This window comes from Vombatus ursinus, unplaced genomic scaffold (assembly GCF_900497805.2).
Source record: "Vombatus ursinus unplaced genomic scaffold, bare-nosed wombat genome assembly UNPS02000577.1, whole genome shotgun sequence".
NCBI classification, from domain to species: Eukaryota; Metazoa; Chordata; class Mammalia; order Diprotodontia; family Vombatidae; genus Vombatus; species Vombatus ursinus.
The window spans coordinates 20,918,456-20,934,872 of NW_020940355.1; the positions used below are offsets into that span (position 1 = coordinate 20,918,456).

The 16,417-nt window shown below is 40.0% G+C and overlaps 1 protein-coding gene across 1 annotated transcript in view; it reads left to right on the plus strand.

Annotated features, from left to right (window-relative positions):
- Nucleotides 1–8,145, plus strand: part of F13A1 (coagulation factor XIII A chain) — a 156,118-nt gene extending 147,973 nt beyond the window's left edge. The window contains exon 12 of the mRNA XM_027868322.1: nt 6,326–8,145. Coding sequence (XP_027724123.1) covers nt 6,326–6,473 — 148 coding nt within the window. The 3' untranslated portion in view covers nt 6,474–8,145. The remainder of the gene's footprint in view (nt 1–6,325) is intronic.
- The last annotated feature ends 8,272 nt before the right edge of the window (nt 8,146–16,417 follow it).

Genomic DNA, 16,417 nt, shown 5'->3' on the forward strand with positions numbered 1-16,417 from the left:
GTGGGGAGATGGGGAGAGGGAATAATTGTCTTTCTTCTCTTTTTATACACATATTGTGCTTTTATGTTCATTGTGTGCAAAAATATATCTCTATATATAGATAAATAAATACGGGACATATACATGCTCATTTAGTATGAATAATCAACACATTCATATTTGGGGAAAGGGGACACTGGACCTGTGATCTTTTCTGTAGGGAGCACTCAATAAGGAACCCCCCACCATCCATGCAGATTGGCAACTACTGTAGGGCCTCGGAAATTTTCATCTTTGGGAGATGCCCTGAGAGCTGAGAGAGAAATTGATTTGCTTAGAGTCAGAAAGCCTGCATGAGTCAGAAGTGAGATTTAAATCCAGAGCTTCTTGACTTCAAGACTGGCTCTCTATCCACTATGCCACATGTCCCTCCTGTATATATACATTGATATATGTACACATAAATGCATGGTTGGCTTAGTCAGAGGAAAATGAAGAGATGATTAGGAGGCATTAAAAATTAACAGAAAATATAGGCAGTGTTGATATGAAGCTAGGAAACTTGGGTTACAGTCTTGGTGGCTCAGCTACAAAATCTTTATGTGACTGTGCAATTCAGGTCATCTCTCTGAGCCAGTTTTAGTAATAACAACAGCAGCAGCTAACATTGATAAAGAGCTTCCAAGTTTACAGAGTGTTTTACAAATATTATATCATTTTATCCTCATAACAACCTTGGGGAGTAGGTGCTATTATTATCCCCATTTTACAGATGAGCAAAGTGAGGCAATACAAGTGACTTGCCCATGTCATACAAATAGTAAGTTTCTGAAGCAGGATTGGAACTCAAGTCTCATTGGAGTCCTGTGCTCTATCTGCTTGCCACCTACATGGTGGTGGTGATGGTGGTGTGGTAGTAGTAGTAGTGGTAGTAATAGTAGTAGTATGTGGCAGCTAGGTGGCGCAGTGGATACAGCACCGGCCCTGAAGTCAGGAGTACCTGGGTTCAAATCCCACCTCAGACCAAACACTTGACACTTACTAGCTGTGTGACCCTGGGCAAGTCACTTAACCCCAACTACCTAAAAAAAAATAGTAGTAGTGGTAGTAATAGTAGTTTGTTCTTTTCTTTAAAATTAGGGGGTTCAATTAGATGACCTCTAAGGTTCCTATGACCATTCCTACACTAGAAGTTTATTTATCCCTTGATGGCTTTAGTCTTTTCCTAAAAAACCCTCAATTTAACACACACCATCAAAACCCAGGCTTCCAGAAACTCTGTTTCCATAGCTGTTAAGCTGTCTCCTAACCAGGAACTCATCTCTTGGCCTATTGTTTCTTCTTACACTTGAATTTTAAGCATAAAACTCTGACTTATTTATAACTTAGATATATTTAGACTGCTCTGGCCTCAGATTAAGTGCTTTTTAATCCATATATGAATGGGAGGGAAGAGAGGTGGAGAGATCCTAACCCTATTACAATTACAGATGACTCAGCTTAGTAACAGGCTGAAAAAAATCACTTCAGACACTAAGCAAATTTGGATTGACCATCTACACTCAGTAAAAGGAGCCTGCTAATTAAGTCAACCAGATTTCCCACTTTATTTTATATTCGGCTGAAAATTTGTCCTAAAATAGATCATATCTACATAACGCCAAAAACAAAGTCAAATTAGTCCATTCAGTAAAATAGCCAATCAACATACAAACAAATGTAAGGTTAAATTATGTTTCTGTCATTGTGCTATCCACTAGGGATTCAGAATTACCATTATTACCACTATGAGATAGTAGTCATCCTATAAACAACAACAGGGAAGAAAGGAACAAGCATTTATTAAGTGCCTACTGTCTGCCAAGCACTTTAATACTTTACAAGTATTATCTCATTTGATCTTCACAACAACTCTATGAGGTAGGTGAAATTATTATTTTCCCCATTTTACAGTTGAAGAAACTGAGGTAGGCAGAAATTAAATGACTTGCCCAGGGTCACGTGGGCAGCGTCTGAGGTAAGATTTTAACCCAGGTCTTCTTGACTCCAGACCTAGCACTGTGCTTCCCAATTACTATTTAACAGCAAAGTTAACCGTAGAGGCAGCTAGGTGCCTTAGTGAATAAAGTGCTGGGCCTAGAGTCAGGAAGATCTGAGTTAAAATCTGACCTCAGACACTTACTGGCCCCATGACCCTGGGCAAGTCACTTACCTAGGTTTATCTAGGTTCCTCATTCGTAAAATGGGTGGAGAAGGAAATGGCAAACCATTTTAGTGTCTCTGCCAACAAAACCCCATAGACAGTATTGCCATGCTGTGATAGTCCATGGGGTCAAAAAGAGTCAGACATAACTGAACAGCTCACCTGATTTTTTTTTTTAACTTTTCATCCAAGTACACTGTTTGGTACAGACCCAGCCACGATATATTCATTGTATAATATAAATAAATATAATAAATCTTATGATAAAAATAAGAATTATTAATTGTATGATATAAAACTATAATTTTGTTTTGGTTCATACTTTGTCTTTTGTTTTGTTTTTTGAATGAGTAGAGACAAGTAAACCTCCTGTTATCATAATAGGTGCTTCTAATTATTAGCATAAACCACATATTCAGGCAGGACTATTTTGGAATATAAATGTATCCCAGAACATACAAGGTCAGTTTTTACTCAGGATTATTCATAGCCCATGTACCAATATTTCCAATTTGTTATTAACTTTTAAGCAGCTAAAAATGTGTTAGGTATTAGACAGATCTTACACTAAATTCCCTATAGAAGCAACAATTTCAGTAACACTGAAGTGAATCAGAGCTTTAGTCAGATTTCTATTTGGTATGTTATAACTTTTTTTTTTATTGCTAATTTTGCCCCTCTGGTCACTATCAACCCAGGTTGTCCATTCTGCTGAGCAGGTCCTTTCTTTAGCCAAGTATCAGCTCTTCAGAAGCCAGCATTCAACTATCTGATGAAATGCAGAGAATTATGTCCTAGACAGATGAATACAAAAGCATGGTGTGTGAGCATAATAGTGTTTGGTGCTCTAAAGCTGAGTCTGGGAATGGACATGTAAAGACAGGAGTATAAAGGAATTTTTTTTGAGTGGGGAGGAAAAAGATGAAGTATCCTGGGCCCTGCATTAGCTAGGCCAGTCCAGTAATCCAGGTTCAGGGGTTAAAGTAGTAATAAAACCAATCTTACTTATCAAAGGAAATGAATAGAACAGATTTCTAAAGTGCAAAGGATGTCAAACGTTATTCCCCCTTGTATCAACAGTCACCATGGAAACCAATCAAGTAAGTTAGGAATATAGAAAAGCTTTTTCTCACCTGCAGTAGGAACTCAGGTACATCTTCCAACTCTAGTTCCCAACTGTTTGGGCTTCCCATACCTCCAAGGGCAAGGCTGTCAAACTGTCTCCTTCATGACTGACCTAGCCTGGAGGCCGCCATACCTAATATGCTAGGTATTGGGAAGGCCCACCAAGGAAAAAGGGAAAGGATGAGGAAGAGACTGCAGCTAACCATGGTGGAAATGCCACACCCCACTCCTCCTCAGCAACTGCCTTGAACCATTCCCACTCCTACCCCTGGTCCAGATGTCCCAGCAGAGGGAGCTCCTGTCATGGAGAATGGGAGGGAAAAAGAAGATCAAAGAAAGCATAGATCACTACTTAGGCTAGACAGGACAATAGAGAGAAGGCAGAACTTCTCTACAACCTCACTGACCAATATCCATAACTCAGGAAAGGCATTATATGGTTTTATAGAATCACAGCATCATAGAATTATTAGTTATAAAAGAAAATAAAGAGATCCACTGATTGACCCTCTTTTTTTACTGACGATAAAATGCTTTGAGTAGTCTAACACCCAGAGTGCTCAAATGATATAGCCAAGTCCTGAGACTAGGAAAAGCAGGGTGATATAGCCAAGGGTTAAAAGACCCAATTGAGTCTTGACTCCATTCTCCATATAAGCTATCTAGTTGCTTAAACCTTTCTGATACTCATCTACCCACGTGACCTTGGTCAGTCAGTGATCAATCAGGCAGTCAGACAATCTAGGCATAAGGGACCACCAGGGTATACACAGAGATGGGAGAGCGTTACCTTTGTGGAATTGCAATAGGCCAGCATAGGTGATCATATGGTCTTAGAGAAGGGGAGGGTGGAAGAAGGCTGGAAAGTAAGAAGGAGCCAGGTTAAAATAGCTTTTAAATACCAAGCAAAGCAGTTTGCATTTGAGGTTACAAGTCACTTAGCCTCCATGGTTTTTAGTTTCCTCATCTATAAGATGGACTAGATGACCTTTAAGGTCCCTTCCAGCTCCAGATCAATACTTAAAGACCTAAGCACTTGAAAACAATGATTAGGCAAAATGCTATACAAACATGAGGTAAAATTAGGAATATGTCCTTGTGTCCAACAGAGATCTAGAAATGCCAATCCTCCTACTCTGAGATGGTCTCCAAGAAACTTATCCAATCAGACCTCATGGTACCAAAAACATTTGCATCATGGAGGCATGGGCCCACAGAGTGGAGTGAATAGAGACATACAGAGGCTTGGACCACCTTGCCCTCCCTCGCCCTTAAATGCAAGCCTTTAGACAAGAGTCTCTAAACTCGGAATAATAGAGAAGGTACTTCCTGAGGCTTGAGAGTTAATGAGTGAAACTTGTAATGAACATTTTTAGTTAAATTCATTCATTCATTCAACAAGTGAACATTTATTCAACAAACATTTATTGAGCACTTACTGCATACATCTGTGCCAGATGCTGGGCAAGATATAAAGCTGTATCCTATTCAAACTTTATGTCTTGCCTAGCTTGTGACCTCATAGTTTATAAAGGAGGTTAGAAGTAGTAGTAGTGATAGTAAATAGATAGTAGTAGTAGTAGTAGTAGTAGTAAATAATAGTAGTTGTAGCAGTAGTCTTAAGTAGTAGCAGTAGCAATAGTAGTAAATAGTAGTTAGTAGTAGTAAATAGTTCTACTAGTAGTAAGTAGTAGTTAGTAGTGGTAATAAATAGTAAGTAGTAGTAATAGTAAATAGTAAGTAATAGTAGCAAATAGTAATAGTAGTAGCAACAGTAGGATTAAGTAGTAGTAGTAAATAGTAAGTAGTAGTTAGTAATAAATAATAGTAGTTAGTAATAGTAATTGTAAGTATTAGTACTAATAAGCAGTAAATAGTAGTAGTGAGGAGTAGTAAGTAGTCATTAGTAGTAATAGTAATAGTAAGTACTAGTAGTAGTAGTAGTAAGTAGTAAATAGAAGTAGTATTAGTAGTAGTTGGTAGTAGTAAATAGTAGTAATGATAAGTAGTAAGTAGTAGTAACAGTTGTCATTGTAGCAATTCTTAATTATATAGCATGTTAGGTTGGCAAAGGCCTTTCCTCACAACAACCTTGTGAGGTATAAAAGGCAAGTATTATTATCTCCATTTTACAGATAAGAAAATTGAGTATTTTGTCTGTGGTCATATAGCTAATAAGCATTTTCAGTGTGATTTGTCCCAAGGCTTGTAGGTCTAGATCTAACATGATATATAATATTACATGATGATTGCATTGTACAAACCAGTGATGATGAAAATGTACGATAGAAGGTTTGAGGGGGAAGAGTATTAATCATGCATTTAATGGAGAAAGTAGCATTTGAATTCAGCTTTTAAAGGCTGGATCAGAATTCAACAGGAAAAGGGCAGAGAAGGGATTTCAGACCTAAGAAATAGCATCAGGAAAGGCACGGATATAGGAGGGCACATAGTATGTTTAGGGGACAGTGAACCAGAGTAGATCACCAAAGGAACTGGAGACAGAGAAGACCCACTGCAGTCTATCCAACATAGAGTAATAAATAAGAGATGAGGACAAACCTCATGTCATTCAATCTAGTTCTGGTTGTAATTCATTCACAGAGCCCAGTAATAGAACACTCCACAGCACAGATGAGCAGTAGGGCATAGTGGGTAGCAGCATGGTACAAAGGAAAGAGTGTTATATTTAAAGTCAGGAGACCTGAGTTCAAATTCTAGCACTGTCACTTAACTGTTTGTATTACTTTGGGCAAACTAACCAACCTCTTTGAGCCTCGGTTTCCTCATCTCTAAAATGAGAGGATTAGACTAGCTGGCCTCTAAGGGCTCTCCTAGTTCCACATCTATCACTGTCTCCACATCTGGATTTTCCCATGTGCACTTTGGGAAGCATGTTCCTTCAAGAAGCCAGGTTGAATGACCCACATAGTTCTTACTACTCCTTATTGGGAATCAGGATCTGCCTGTATGAAAAGTAAAACTTCTTTCATGTTTCTCTCTTTTTCATCCTTTCAGTGAACTTCCACCCAATTCTACCTTGACGTGGGAAGAAGTATGTCGGCCCTGGGTCCCTGGCTCACGCAAACTGATGGCTACGCTGAACTGTGATGCCTTGAGACACGTGTATGGGGAGCTTCAGCTAAAGATTCAGAAGAGGCAATAGATGTAAACCTGTAAGGGAGAAGGTGGAAACAGCTTCTCCATGCCTTGGTTAAGACATTCTGATGCAAAGATAGGCCAGCTCTTATTTTATCTAGGTGCTAGCACATTACACATTCCAGAAGGCAAGGTCAAGAAGGAAAAGGGCTGAGATGCATTCGACATCCACCGAGAAGCTCTCTACCACACTTTTCCAAATTCCACCTCCTCAATCTGAAGGTGCGAGCAGACAGACTGGAGAGATGTTGCATAATTCCAGCTTCTAAAATGTTCTGAGCATTTGCTTTAATTAAGCTCTAATTAAGCTCTAATAGCTCATCAAACTAAAAGTTATCACTTATCATGGCAAATGGCTCAGATTCCATTAATCAGAGGGATTTTCTGACCCAAGTAATTTGCCCATGACCCGATTTGATTTCAGACAAGATTTCCAGTGCCCAGGGAAATAAATCTACAAATGAACAGAGAAAGACCCTCCAAAAAGACCCCCCCCACCTTGATCCAAGTCCTTTTTTTTTTGTGCTTTTGGCCCATGAATGTTTCTGACCACACACCCTCCCACAGGTCACAGCTGTATTCTCTATATGGGTTATGGGAGGGGAAGGCCTTTCCAAAAGTCTCAGAGGAACTGCCTGCCAAATTTCACAGATTGACTGTGTGAAAAGATGTGGCCCCATCTTAACAAACTACATTTATGAGGGATGTAATCACCTAGAAGATGAGGAAGCAAGGATACCACTCAGCCCTTTAAAAATAAGACAGCTTTATGGTGCCTTTGATAGGAGATGTCAGACTGTGGCCTCATGCACAGGAGCCTTTTAGCTCCTAGAGTTAATGAAGTATGGCTATAAAGTACTAAGACAGATTTGTGTAGTGTGTAGAATCTGTCTCACTACTTTAAATTCACACTTTGCCTATGTCTCCTGAATCATTCGCCTCCCCCAAAATTCAGGCCCTAGAAATCCCTTAGAGTCAAGTCAACTAGGCTGATGCTGTGGAGGAAGGGGTGAGTTTGGTGGCTGAGCATAGATGGAGGATTGATACCTACTAAATCTCTCCAGACACCTCTGTCTTTCATGCAGTAACCTCTGCTTGTACTGAGGTGCTGGAAACTTAGATTTACTCAGTCTTGGAAATGGCCGCTAGCTCTGTGATGCTTTCAGGCAAATGGTAAAAAAATGTTGCATTCATTCATTTTATTACCTGAGAGGAATGGTACAATTGGGCCAGTGCTTATTTGTGATGCTGGTTTATGTTAAAAGTCTACTAAAATGCCCAAGAGAATAGTCTAGATTAGCAGACTGTGATTCTTAGTAAAGCTGTACAGAAGGATAGAGAAGGGAGGTGGAGGGGTCAGAGAGGATAGAATTGCATGCTCAGGTACATACGGCCACCATTGGTGGAAAATTGGGCCTTGGATGCCCTTCCCGGGCACCTAGACATTCGTCCTATAAGAGTGTTAATTAATCAATGCTAAAGTTTTTTTTTTTTAATCACTTCTATTAAGTAGTCTCAAGAGCTTCTGCTGAATCTTTCGGTAACCAAGTTTCTAAAAGTTTCTGCTATACTATAAACCACCTTGACTTTGTATGCTTTTATTCATTTGCATATTCGAATTAACCAAAATGTAATGGAAACTTAAAATAAAATTCATCCGATTACACTTGCATACAGCACAAGGGCTCCTCATTTTATTTCAGATCCAGCAGCCACTCCTACCTCAGTCATAGAAGTCTGTTTGACAGCAAACAGTCTATAGACAATGCAAGCTACTTTAGTGGGAAGAGTCAAAAGACCTAAGTGTGCTTCCTGGCTCTGCTCCTATGTGACTATGGTCATGTCTCAGCATCTCTCTGTGCCTCATTTTCTGCATTTGTTTTTTTTGTTGTTGTTGTTGTTCTTAGGCAATTGGGGCTAAGTGACTTGCACAGGGTCACACAGCTAGTAAGTGTCAAGTGTTTGGTCTGAGGTCACATTTGAACTCAGGTCCTCCTGACTTCAGGGCCAGTGCTCTATCCACTACGCCACCTAGCTGCCCCTTCTACATTTGTTTAGTGAGAGGATTGAAGTAGAAAACCTCTGAGGTCTCATCCGCATTTAGAAGCTATGATCCTACAAGTCCTCCTTAGAGGTGGGGTGGGGGTTAGGGGTGGGCAGGGAATCTGGATAGCAGCCCCTTTCCCTTTTCAAGAACATCATAAAACAAGAGTAGATACTGTTAATCATTGTTTCCCTTGTGGGGTTCCCAACAACCTCACTTATTAAAAGAAGAAGGCCATATGTTAAGGACAGAGCATAGCAACACTCATCATAATTGGTAGGGGGCACAAGAACAATTTCTCAAAAGTGACAATGAATTAGTAAACCACTGCCAATAACGAAACCAACAAAATGAGCATCAGCAGAAGTCCAAGCCCATCTGCTGGCACCAGTTTGAAGGTATAGCCAGTTTGATGCTACTGGCAAAGAGTATAACTAGGATGAGGCCAGAGGACTTTATCCCAGGGTGCCAAATTTAGAGGACACTTGCAGCATAGAAGCAACAGACTTCCAACAACATAGAAACAATTGAGCTTAATGGCCAGTTAGCAAGAATAATTAAAATGGGAAATTTTTAAAATAGGATGAGTTCTTTCCCCCTCCCCACCCTGCTCTTCCCACTCCTTCAAATGAGGCCTCAGAAAAATCTTAATTAAGAAAGACAAAGGTCATCCCCAGCAGTATGCAGTATATCATTAATATTCACAAACAGGATTTGTTGAGGGGGAAGAAAAAAGGCAATGTGGCCTAGTGGGCGGAGAAGAGGTATCCAAATCAGGAAGATTTGACTCCAAGGCCTGTCCCTACCCCTAATACATACATACATACATACATACATATAGAACCTTTCAGTATTCTAGGCAACCTGTTACCAACCTCACTGGTGGAAGGTAGAGGGACTTCCAGTGAAGGTCCCTGTACCTTGATGAGAAAAATAAAGTTCCCTCCCTCCCCACTCTATAAATTGGAGCTAACTTTTTTTTTTCAGCCAAAGGCAAGGTTTATTAGAACATCCATCATATTGGGCAGACTCTTGAGGAGTCTGAACATTAGCAAGCTATGGCTAGATTATAAGAATCTAGGCAGTGACTAGATTATAAGACTCTAGGCAGTGGCTAGATTATAAGACTCTAGGCAGTGGCTAGATTATAAGAATCTAGGCGGTGGCTAGATGATAAGGATCTAGGCGGTGGCTAGATTATACAGAAAGCCTATGGGAGGGCTCTAGGAGTAGCCAAGTAGAATAAAATTCCAGGGACCTGAACCCCCTGGCCAAGGGAGAATGGAGAAGTGGCCTGGGGCCATAGGGAGGTCCACAATGAAAGGCCAGTTGATGGGATTATAGCTTCAGGGGACTTGGCCACGTGGGAAAGTCCAGGGTTTTTCCTTTCTAGGGTCTAGATCCCAAGCCCATCATTAGCCCCTCAAACAAATGGGACCCCAATTCTTTTGGAGTATGGGGCGAAGGTCTCAGCTTCTGGAACTGCTTCCTGCTGGCAAGCGACGTAGAGCTGTCCCTGCCTCGAGGGGGTCCCAAAGAGGAGGTTGACTGGAACCAAGCACAGACTGCACCCGGGGAACGATCTGGGGATGTCGGTTGGTACCCGCTGTTTGCTACCAACTGTAGGTGAATGGTTGTAGTCTGGAAGACACAAATCTGACAGAAAAAACTGCAGGGTCCAGATATAAAGCAGGGACTTGATTTAGGGCCCAACTTTGAGAGGATAAAACATCCTTAGCTCTGTTTGGATTTAGATAATTCAGTTTTCCAACCATGCAGTATCAAATCCACATCATAGTCAGACTCAGGAATAGCCAGGTGGGTAACATTCTCTTTCAAAGCAACATAATGGGGAAACTGAGCCAGGAGGATCCCATCTTAGACTGAGGCTAAAATTGCCCTCTCAGCTTTCCCCTATGCTGACTTCCCACCAGTATCACATTATCTGAGTTGAAGCTAACTTTTGCATCGACTTTTATTCCCTACATCCTTTTGCATTATCAACATGGAAACTGCATCCAAATGCTTCTTTTAAGATGGGGTGACAAAATAGAGCCTCGCAGATCAAATGCAGAATTTTTGTATGGCCCTGGGGCCTGTAGTTTGTTAATCCCTGTTTTAAATACCTGGCAGAGGATAAAGGAAACAAAGAATGCACCAAGTGCATTAACTTCCCGCCAACACTAATAAGAGATTAACATTTCAAGGAAAAAAAAAAGAGTACAGAAAACCCAGAGTGTGTCTGACCTTTGCCATTCTCTGCTCCAATCCTAAGCTCTAACGCATGACCTAAGCGGTAACCAGCCAGCACTTGTGCTAAAACATTGAGACCAGTAGGGCTTTCCCATTTGGTCTTAGCCACTGTCTTCCCCATGTTGCCACCTCTGACTACCTAATTATCTGATCATTTAATAATAACTCACATTTCTCTAGCTCTTTAAAGTTTACAGGAAGTTTCCCTCACCATCACCCTGTGAGGTTAAGTAGTACGACTGTAGCAGCCCCCACAAGGGGAAGTGGCATGCCCCAAATCATATAGCTAGCCAGGAGAAGATCCGAGATTTGAACCCAGATCTCCAACTCCCCTGACCCTTCTCCCAGACAATACAGTCTCTCTTGTTGTTGATTATGCTATATTAGGACAAATAACTTGTTTTAGCTGCTATGTCCATCACTGGAAGAGGAACCTACCTCCGTCAGATCACAGATGCATTGTAGCTTTGGAAGACAAATGGAAACAACGCCTTAAAGGTAGAAAGCAAAATTCTTTTGAGGGTCTACAGATTTCCTAGTCACTAAACCAGGTAGTTTAAGGACAGCCACCATCCACATTGGGCATTCTCCTGCCTGTTTCATCATCAACTAGCCCCAAGTGTCCAGAATAAAGTTAAGAGTAAAAAAAAGCAGTTAGGAAGCTACACAGTCCCATTAAAAAGCAAAGGAGCCCTTATCCTCTCTTGGCCATGTAGCCAGAGTTGAGTGGTATGCTTGATCCCAGTTTTGTTTTCTTGCCTTCTACATTTATATATTAGACACAGAAGACCAAGCTCATACATTGTTCCCCTGTCTTGGTCATAACCAGGAGTTCAATATTTATGGCTCCAATAAAGAAATCTGCCTTATATGTGGATCGTTAAGAAAGAATGCTTGATATTTTCAATAACACCACAATTAACTCTACAATACTGAAAACCCATACAGATCAACAAAATGTTATTATTGACTTAAATTGAAAAATAAGAAGAATGCAATAAAACTTTCTGAGGAAAAGCAACAATAGGCCTTAGCTTTCTTCTCTAGCAAAATGAAACAAACAGTGGAGGCCATTAGCTGAGTGATTTGAACTGATAGTCCAGGTTTTGAATTTCCTATGTAATGGAGACTTTATGTGTGCACATCCTTGCCTCTGCCCAGTTACTAGCCTTGTGTCATCTACCATATGAAGGATGGTAGATTTCATAAGCATAGAAAACTCCCATTGTGAGAACTCCTTTCAGCACTAAAATTCCAAACCTGTTTATAATTTAGTAGAGAATTATTACACAAAATAATTTCCTGCAGCTCAGAGCAATTAAGAATCACATCATCTACTATTGGGCTATAAGAAATGACAAGCAGGATGCTTTCAGAAAAGCCTGGAAAGACTTACATGAACTGATGGAAAGTGAAGTGAGCAGAGCCTGGAGCACGTTGTACACAGTAACAGCAATACTATATGATGATCAACTGTGAATGACTTAGCTATTCTCAGCAATATAATGATTCAAGACAATTCCAAAGGACTCAAAAGAAAAATGCTATCTACCTCCAGAGAAAGAATTTAGGGAGTCTGAGTGCAGAATGAAGCATACTATTTTTTATTTTCTTTTTTCTTGAGGGTTTTTTGGTCTGTGTTTTCTTTCACAACATGACTAATATAGAAATATATTTTACATGATTATAAACATATAACTTATATCAAATTGATTGCCTTCTCAAGGAGTGGGGAGGGGAGGCAGGGAGGGAGAGAATTTGGAACTCAAAATTTTTGAAAAAAGTATGTTAAAGAGGCAGCTAGGTGGCACAGTGGATATGGCACTGGTCCTGGAGTCAGGAAGGCTTGAGTTCAAATCTGGCCTCAGATACTAGCTGTGTGATCCTGAGCAAGTCACTTAACTACAATTGCCTCCCCAAAAATCCAACAAACAATAAAAATGTTAAAGAAAAAATTGTACATGTAATTGGAAAAAATAAAATATTTAACAAACAAAAGAACCATATCATCATTCCAAAGTTGGAAGGGAACTCAAAGACTATTTAATGCAATCACCTTGTTTTTTCCGATGAGACACTGAGGCTCAAAGGAGTCCAGTGACTTGCCCTGGGTCTCATAGCTAGTTGATACTGGTGGCAGAAACCCAGGTCTTTTTGACTACAAACTGAAGTCTGTCTACTATGATATGCTGTCACTTGTGTCATCTACTAGGTATTTTAATTTCAGGAATTCCTCTGTCCAAAAGACAAGGACAGGGAGTACCTCTGTATTCTACCCAGGGCTTAGTGACCTTTTTGTACTCAATAAATGTTAAATAAAAATTAATTATAAAGGACTTACTGCATTTGCATCTTGGAAAGACACAGGTCAGACATTCAGGTATCCAGCAGAATGAAATGTTGATCATGGTTGTATTAAAATTTATTGAGCACTGACAGCAGGCTCAGCCCCATACTGCATCTAGAGAAGGAAGGCATGGTGCCAGGCTAAGTAGTCAAATGAAAGATTGGTGCTGGAACTACCAGGCATTCCAAGATGAGGCCACAGCCTCCTGCAAACCCAAGCTTTTGGTTTCATATTTTCTTTCTGGGTTGACTCAAGAAGATCTCTGTTTCACAGCTGACTTTCATTAGTTTCTTGAGTCCTTTTTCTGCTTAACTAAAGACACTGGATTGTGGAGATCTATTTCTTGTCAGAATATTATCCTTCTAGATCCACACCTCCCTTGTCTAATCGATGGCCTGGTTATTAGAAGACTATGGAGGAGCAGCTAGGTGGTGCAGTGGTTACAACACTGGCCCTAGAGTTAGGTGGACTTGAGTTCAAATCTGACCTCAGCTACTTACTAACTGGGTGACCTTGGGCAAGTCACTTAACCTTCATTGCCTCCAAACAGAAGAAGAAGAAGACAGCTATGAATTAGTGCAAGAGTCCTGGATAGAAATTTAAGAGATCTAGGCTCCAATACCAACTCTGCAACTATATTATCTCAAATAGCTTCTTTCCCTCTTTAGTTTCCTTAACTGTAAATTGAAAGGGTTGTACTAGATAATCTCTAGGGCTCTTTCTAGTTCTACTGATCTAAGAAGGAAGGAAGGAAAAAAGGAAATAAGCGTTTATTAAGTACCTACTATGTGTCGGGAACTGTACCAAGTGCTTCACAAAGATTATCTCATTTAATATTCCCAACAGTCCTGTCACACAGTCACACAGCTACTGATCATCTGAGGCTGGATTGAACTCAGTCTTCCTGACTCTAGGTGCTCTGTCCACTGTGCCACCTAGTTACCTCTATTACTCTATTATTCATCATCTTTCAACACAGAGCTCTCTAACCACACAATCTTTGGGGCTGGGGGAGAGGGGAAGACATTGCCCTTCCTCAAGGCCACAAGGGAGGCAATGTTTAGAAAAAGGTACTGGGGTAATGATAATCTCTGCCACTAAAGTTTGAATCATCTCAACCAGGATTCATTCATTCATTTAGGAAAAATGTAAGTGCCTACTCTGTGCAATTCAGTTTGAGGGCACTTAGGGAGATAATAGGACAAGGAAAATCATAAATGTCATAAAGCCAAAATACAAAGCAAGTCCATATGGAATGATGGATATAGATGGAAAGATCAAAAGGCCAGTAACAGTGCACATTCTTTGACCCAGCAATAATGCTACTAGATCTATACTCCAAAGCGATCAAAGAAAAATAAATAGACACATATGTACAAAAATATTTGTAGCAGCTCTTTTTGTGATGGTAAAGAATTGCAAACTGAGAGGATGCCCATCAATTAGGGAATTACTAAATAAGTTACGCTATATGAATATGATGAAATGCTACTGTCTTGTAAGACGTGATGAAGTGATGGTTTCAGAAAAACCTTGGAAGATATATGAAATGATGCAAAGTAAGGTGAATAGAACTAGGAGGAAAATCTACACACTAACAACAATATCATAAATATAATCAACTGCAAAAGACTTAGCAATTATGAACAATACAATGATCCACCATAATTCCCAAGGACTCATGATGTAAGATTCTATCCATCTCTAGATAGAGAACTGATGGACTCAGAGTGCAGATTGAAGCATATTTTTTTTGCTTTATTTTTTCTAGCAACCCCCTGCCCCCAAATGTGGCTAATGTAGAAATATGTTTTGCATGACTTCATATGTATAATGTATATCATATTTCTTGTCTTCTCAATGGATGGGGGAGTGGTAGCAGGAGGGATAGAATTTGGAACTGAAAATAAAAATTAAATTTATAAATAAAAAAGAAAGCCAGGAATTACTCAGGAACTTCACACAGAAACAGGCATCTACACTAAGAAAGCAACAAAGCACAGTGAATGTTCCTATGTCACTTCCTTTTTATGGAAAGACTGGATAGGCTAACCCTCTCTCTTTACCTTGTGTATCTTCAAGGCAACAATTGAGGGCTGTGGGAGTCAGGGATGGGGAAATCAACTACCTCTGAGAAAATGGTTTCAGTAGAATGTTTGAAAAAGAGGACAATTTGCAAAGGGTTGAAGAATAAGAGAGAAGTAAAGAACTAGAGTCAGCAAGACTAAGTGGCTCCTTCTAGAATCAGCGCAGTGAAAGAAGAGATTGGGTGGTAGCTTGAGAGGTGGATCAGGACAGGTTTATCTTTTTTTTTTTAGGACAGGGGAAGTGTAAGTTTGTATTTACACATAGGAGAAAGGTGTAAGAAAAAAATGGAAAATAGATGGGGAATATGAGAAGGAATTAAATCAAAGGCAGTGGTTGAAGGGGCAGGAGAAGATCACAAGATCATAGATATAGAGCTGGAAGTGACCTCATTGAGTTCAATCCCTTCATTTAGCAGATGAGTATAACCAGAGGTTAAGCGGCTTGTCCAGGATCCACAACTAGTAAATGTCTGAGAAAGGAACCAAACCCAATCTTTCTGACAAGTCCAAAGCTGTATCCACTATACCATGCTTACCTACATAATAAGAATAGGAAGGAAGGAGAAGTGGGAATGGATAAAAATACAGATACATTTTAAGATGAGGAGGATGGGAGCTAAGGATGCTCCCATTCTGTCATTTTCCCATCTGGAAAACCAGATAACTACAGCATGCATTCTTTAATAGTCCTTATGGGAACAAGGGGAAAATTATTGTCCTTCAAGCATCAGTCCAGATGAGTAGCTTGGACCAGGCCTAAAGAGATCATAGCTTTCCATAGCAATTTTCACTTGGTATGATTTCCTTGGCAATCTCTATATAAACTTAAATGATTTGGTTGATTGTCATTATGATTTGCTTTGCTACAAAATGAAGAGTTTTTAAGGACTTCAGGGCAGTCTGTCTAAACAACTCCTTTTTGTCTTATAATTTAAGGAGTGATTCTTAAAGAGTACTGGTATAGGTGGTTTTTCCATATGGAGGTCTGGCCACTTTATGGTAAAGGACGATTATTCACTCCCCACCATTACTCTGACTACCATCATCACCTGGGACTTTTCATTAGTCTTCATAAATCAAATCCCTGTTTCCTGACTATCTAGTAGCCTTCAGTGCTAACCTGAGCACCAAGGACCATTAGATAGCAAAGGATTCTGGGCCAGGATATGTTCTCCCACAGCCCTTAACCCCATCAACTGTCTATGTTTGGGTGTCGGTAT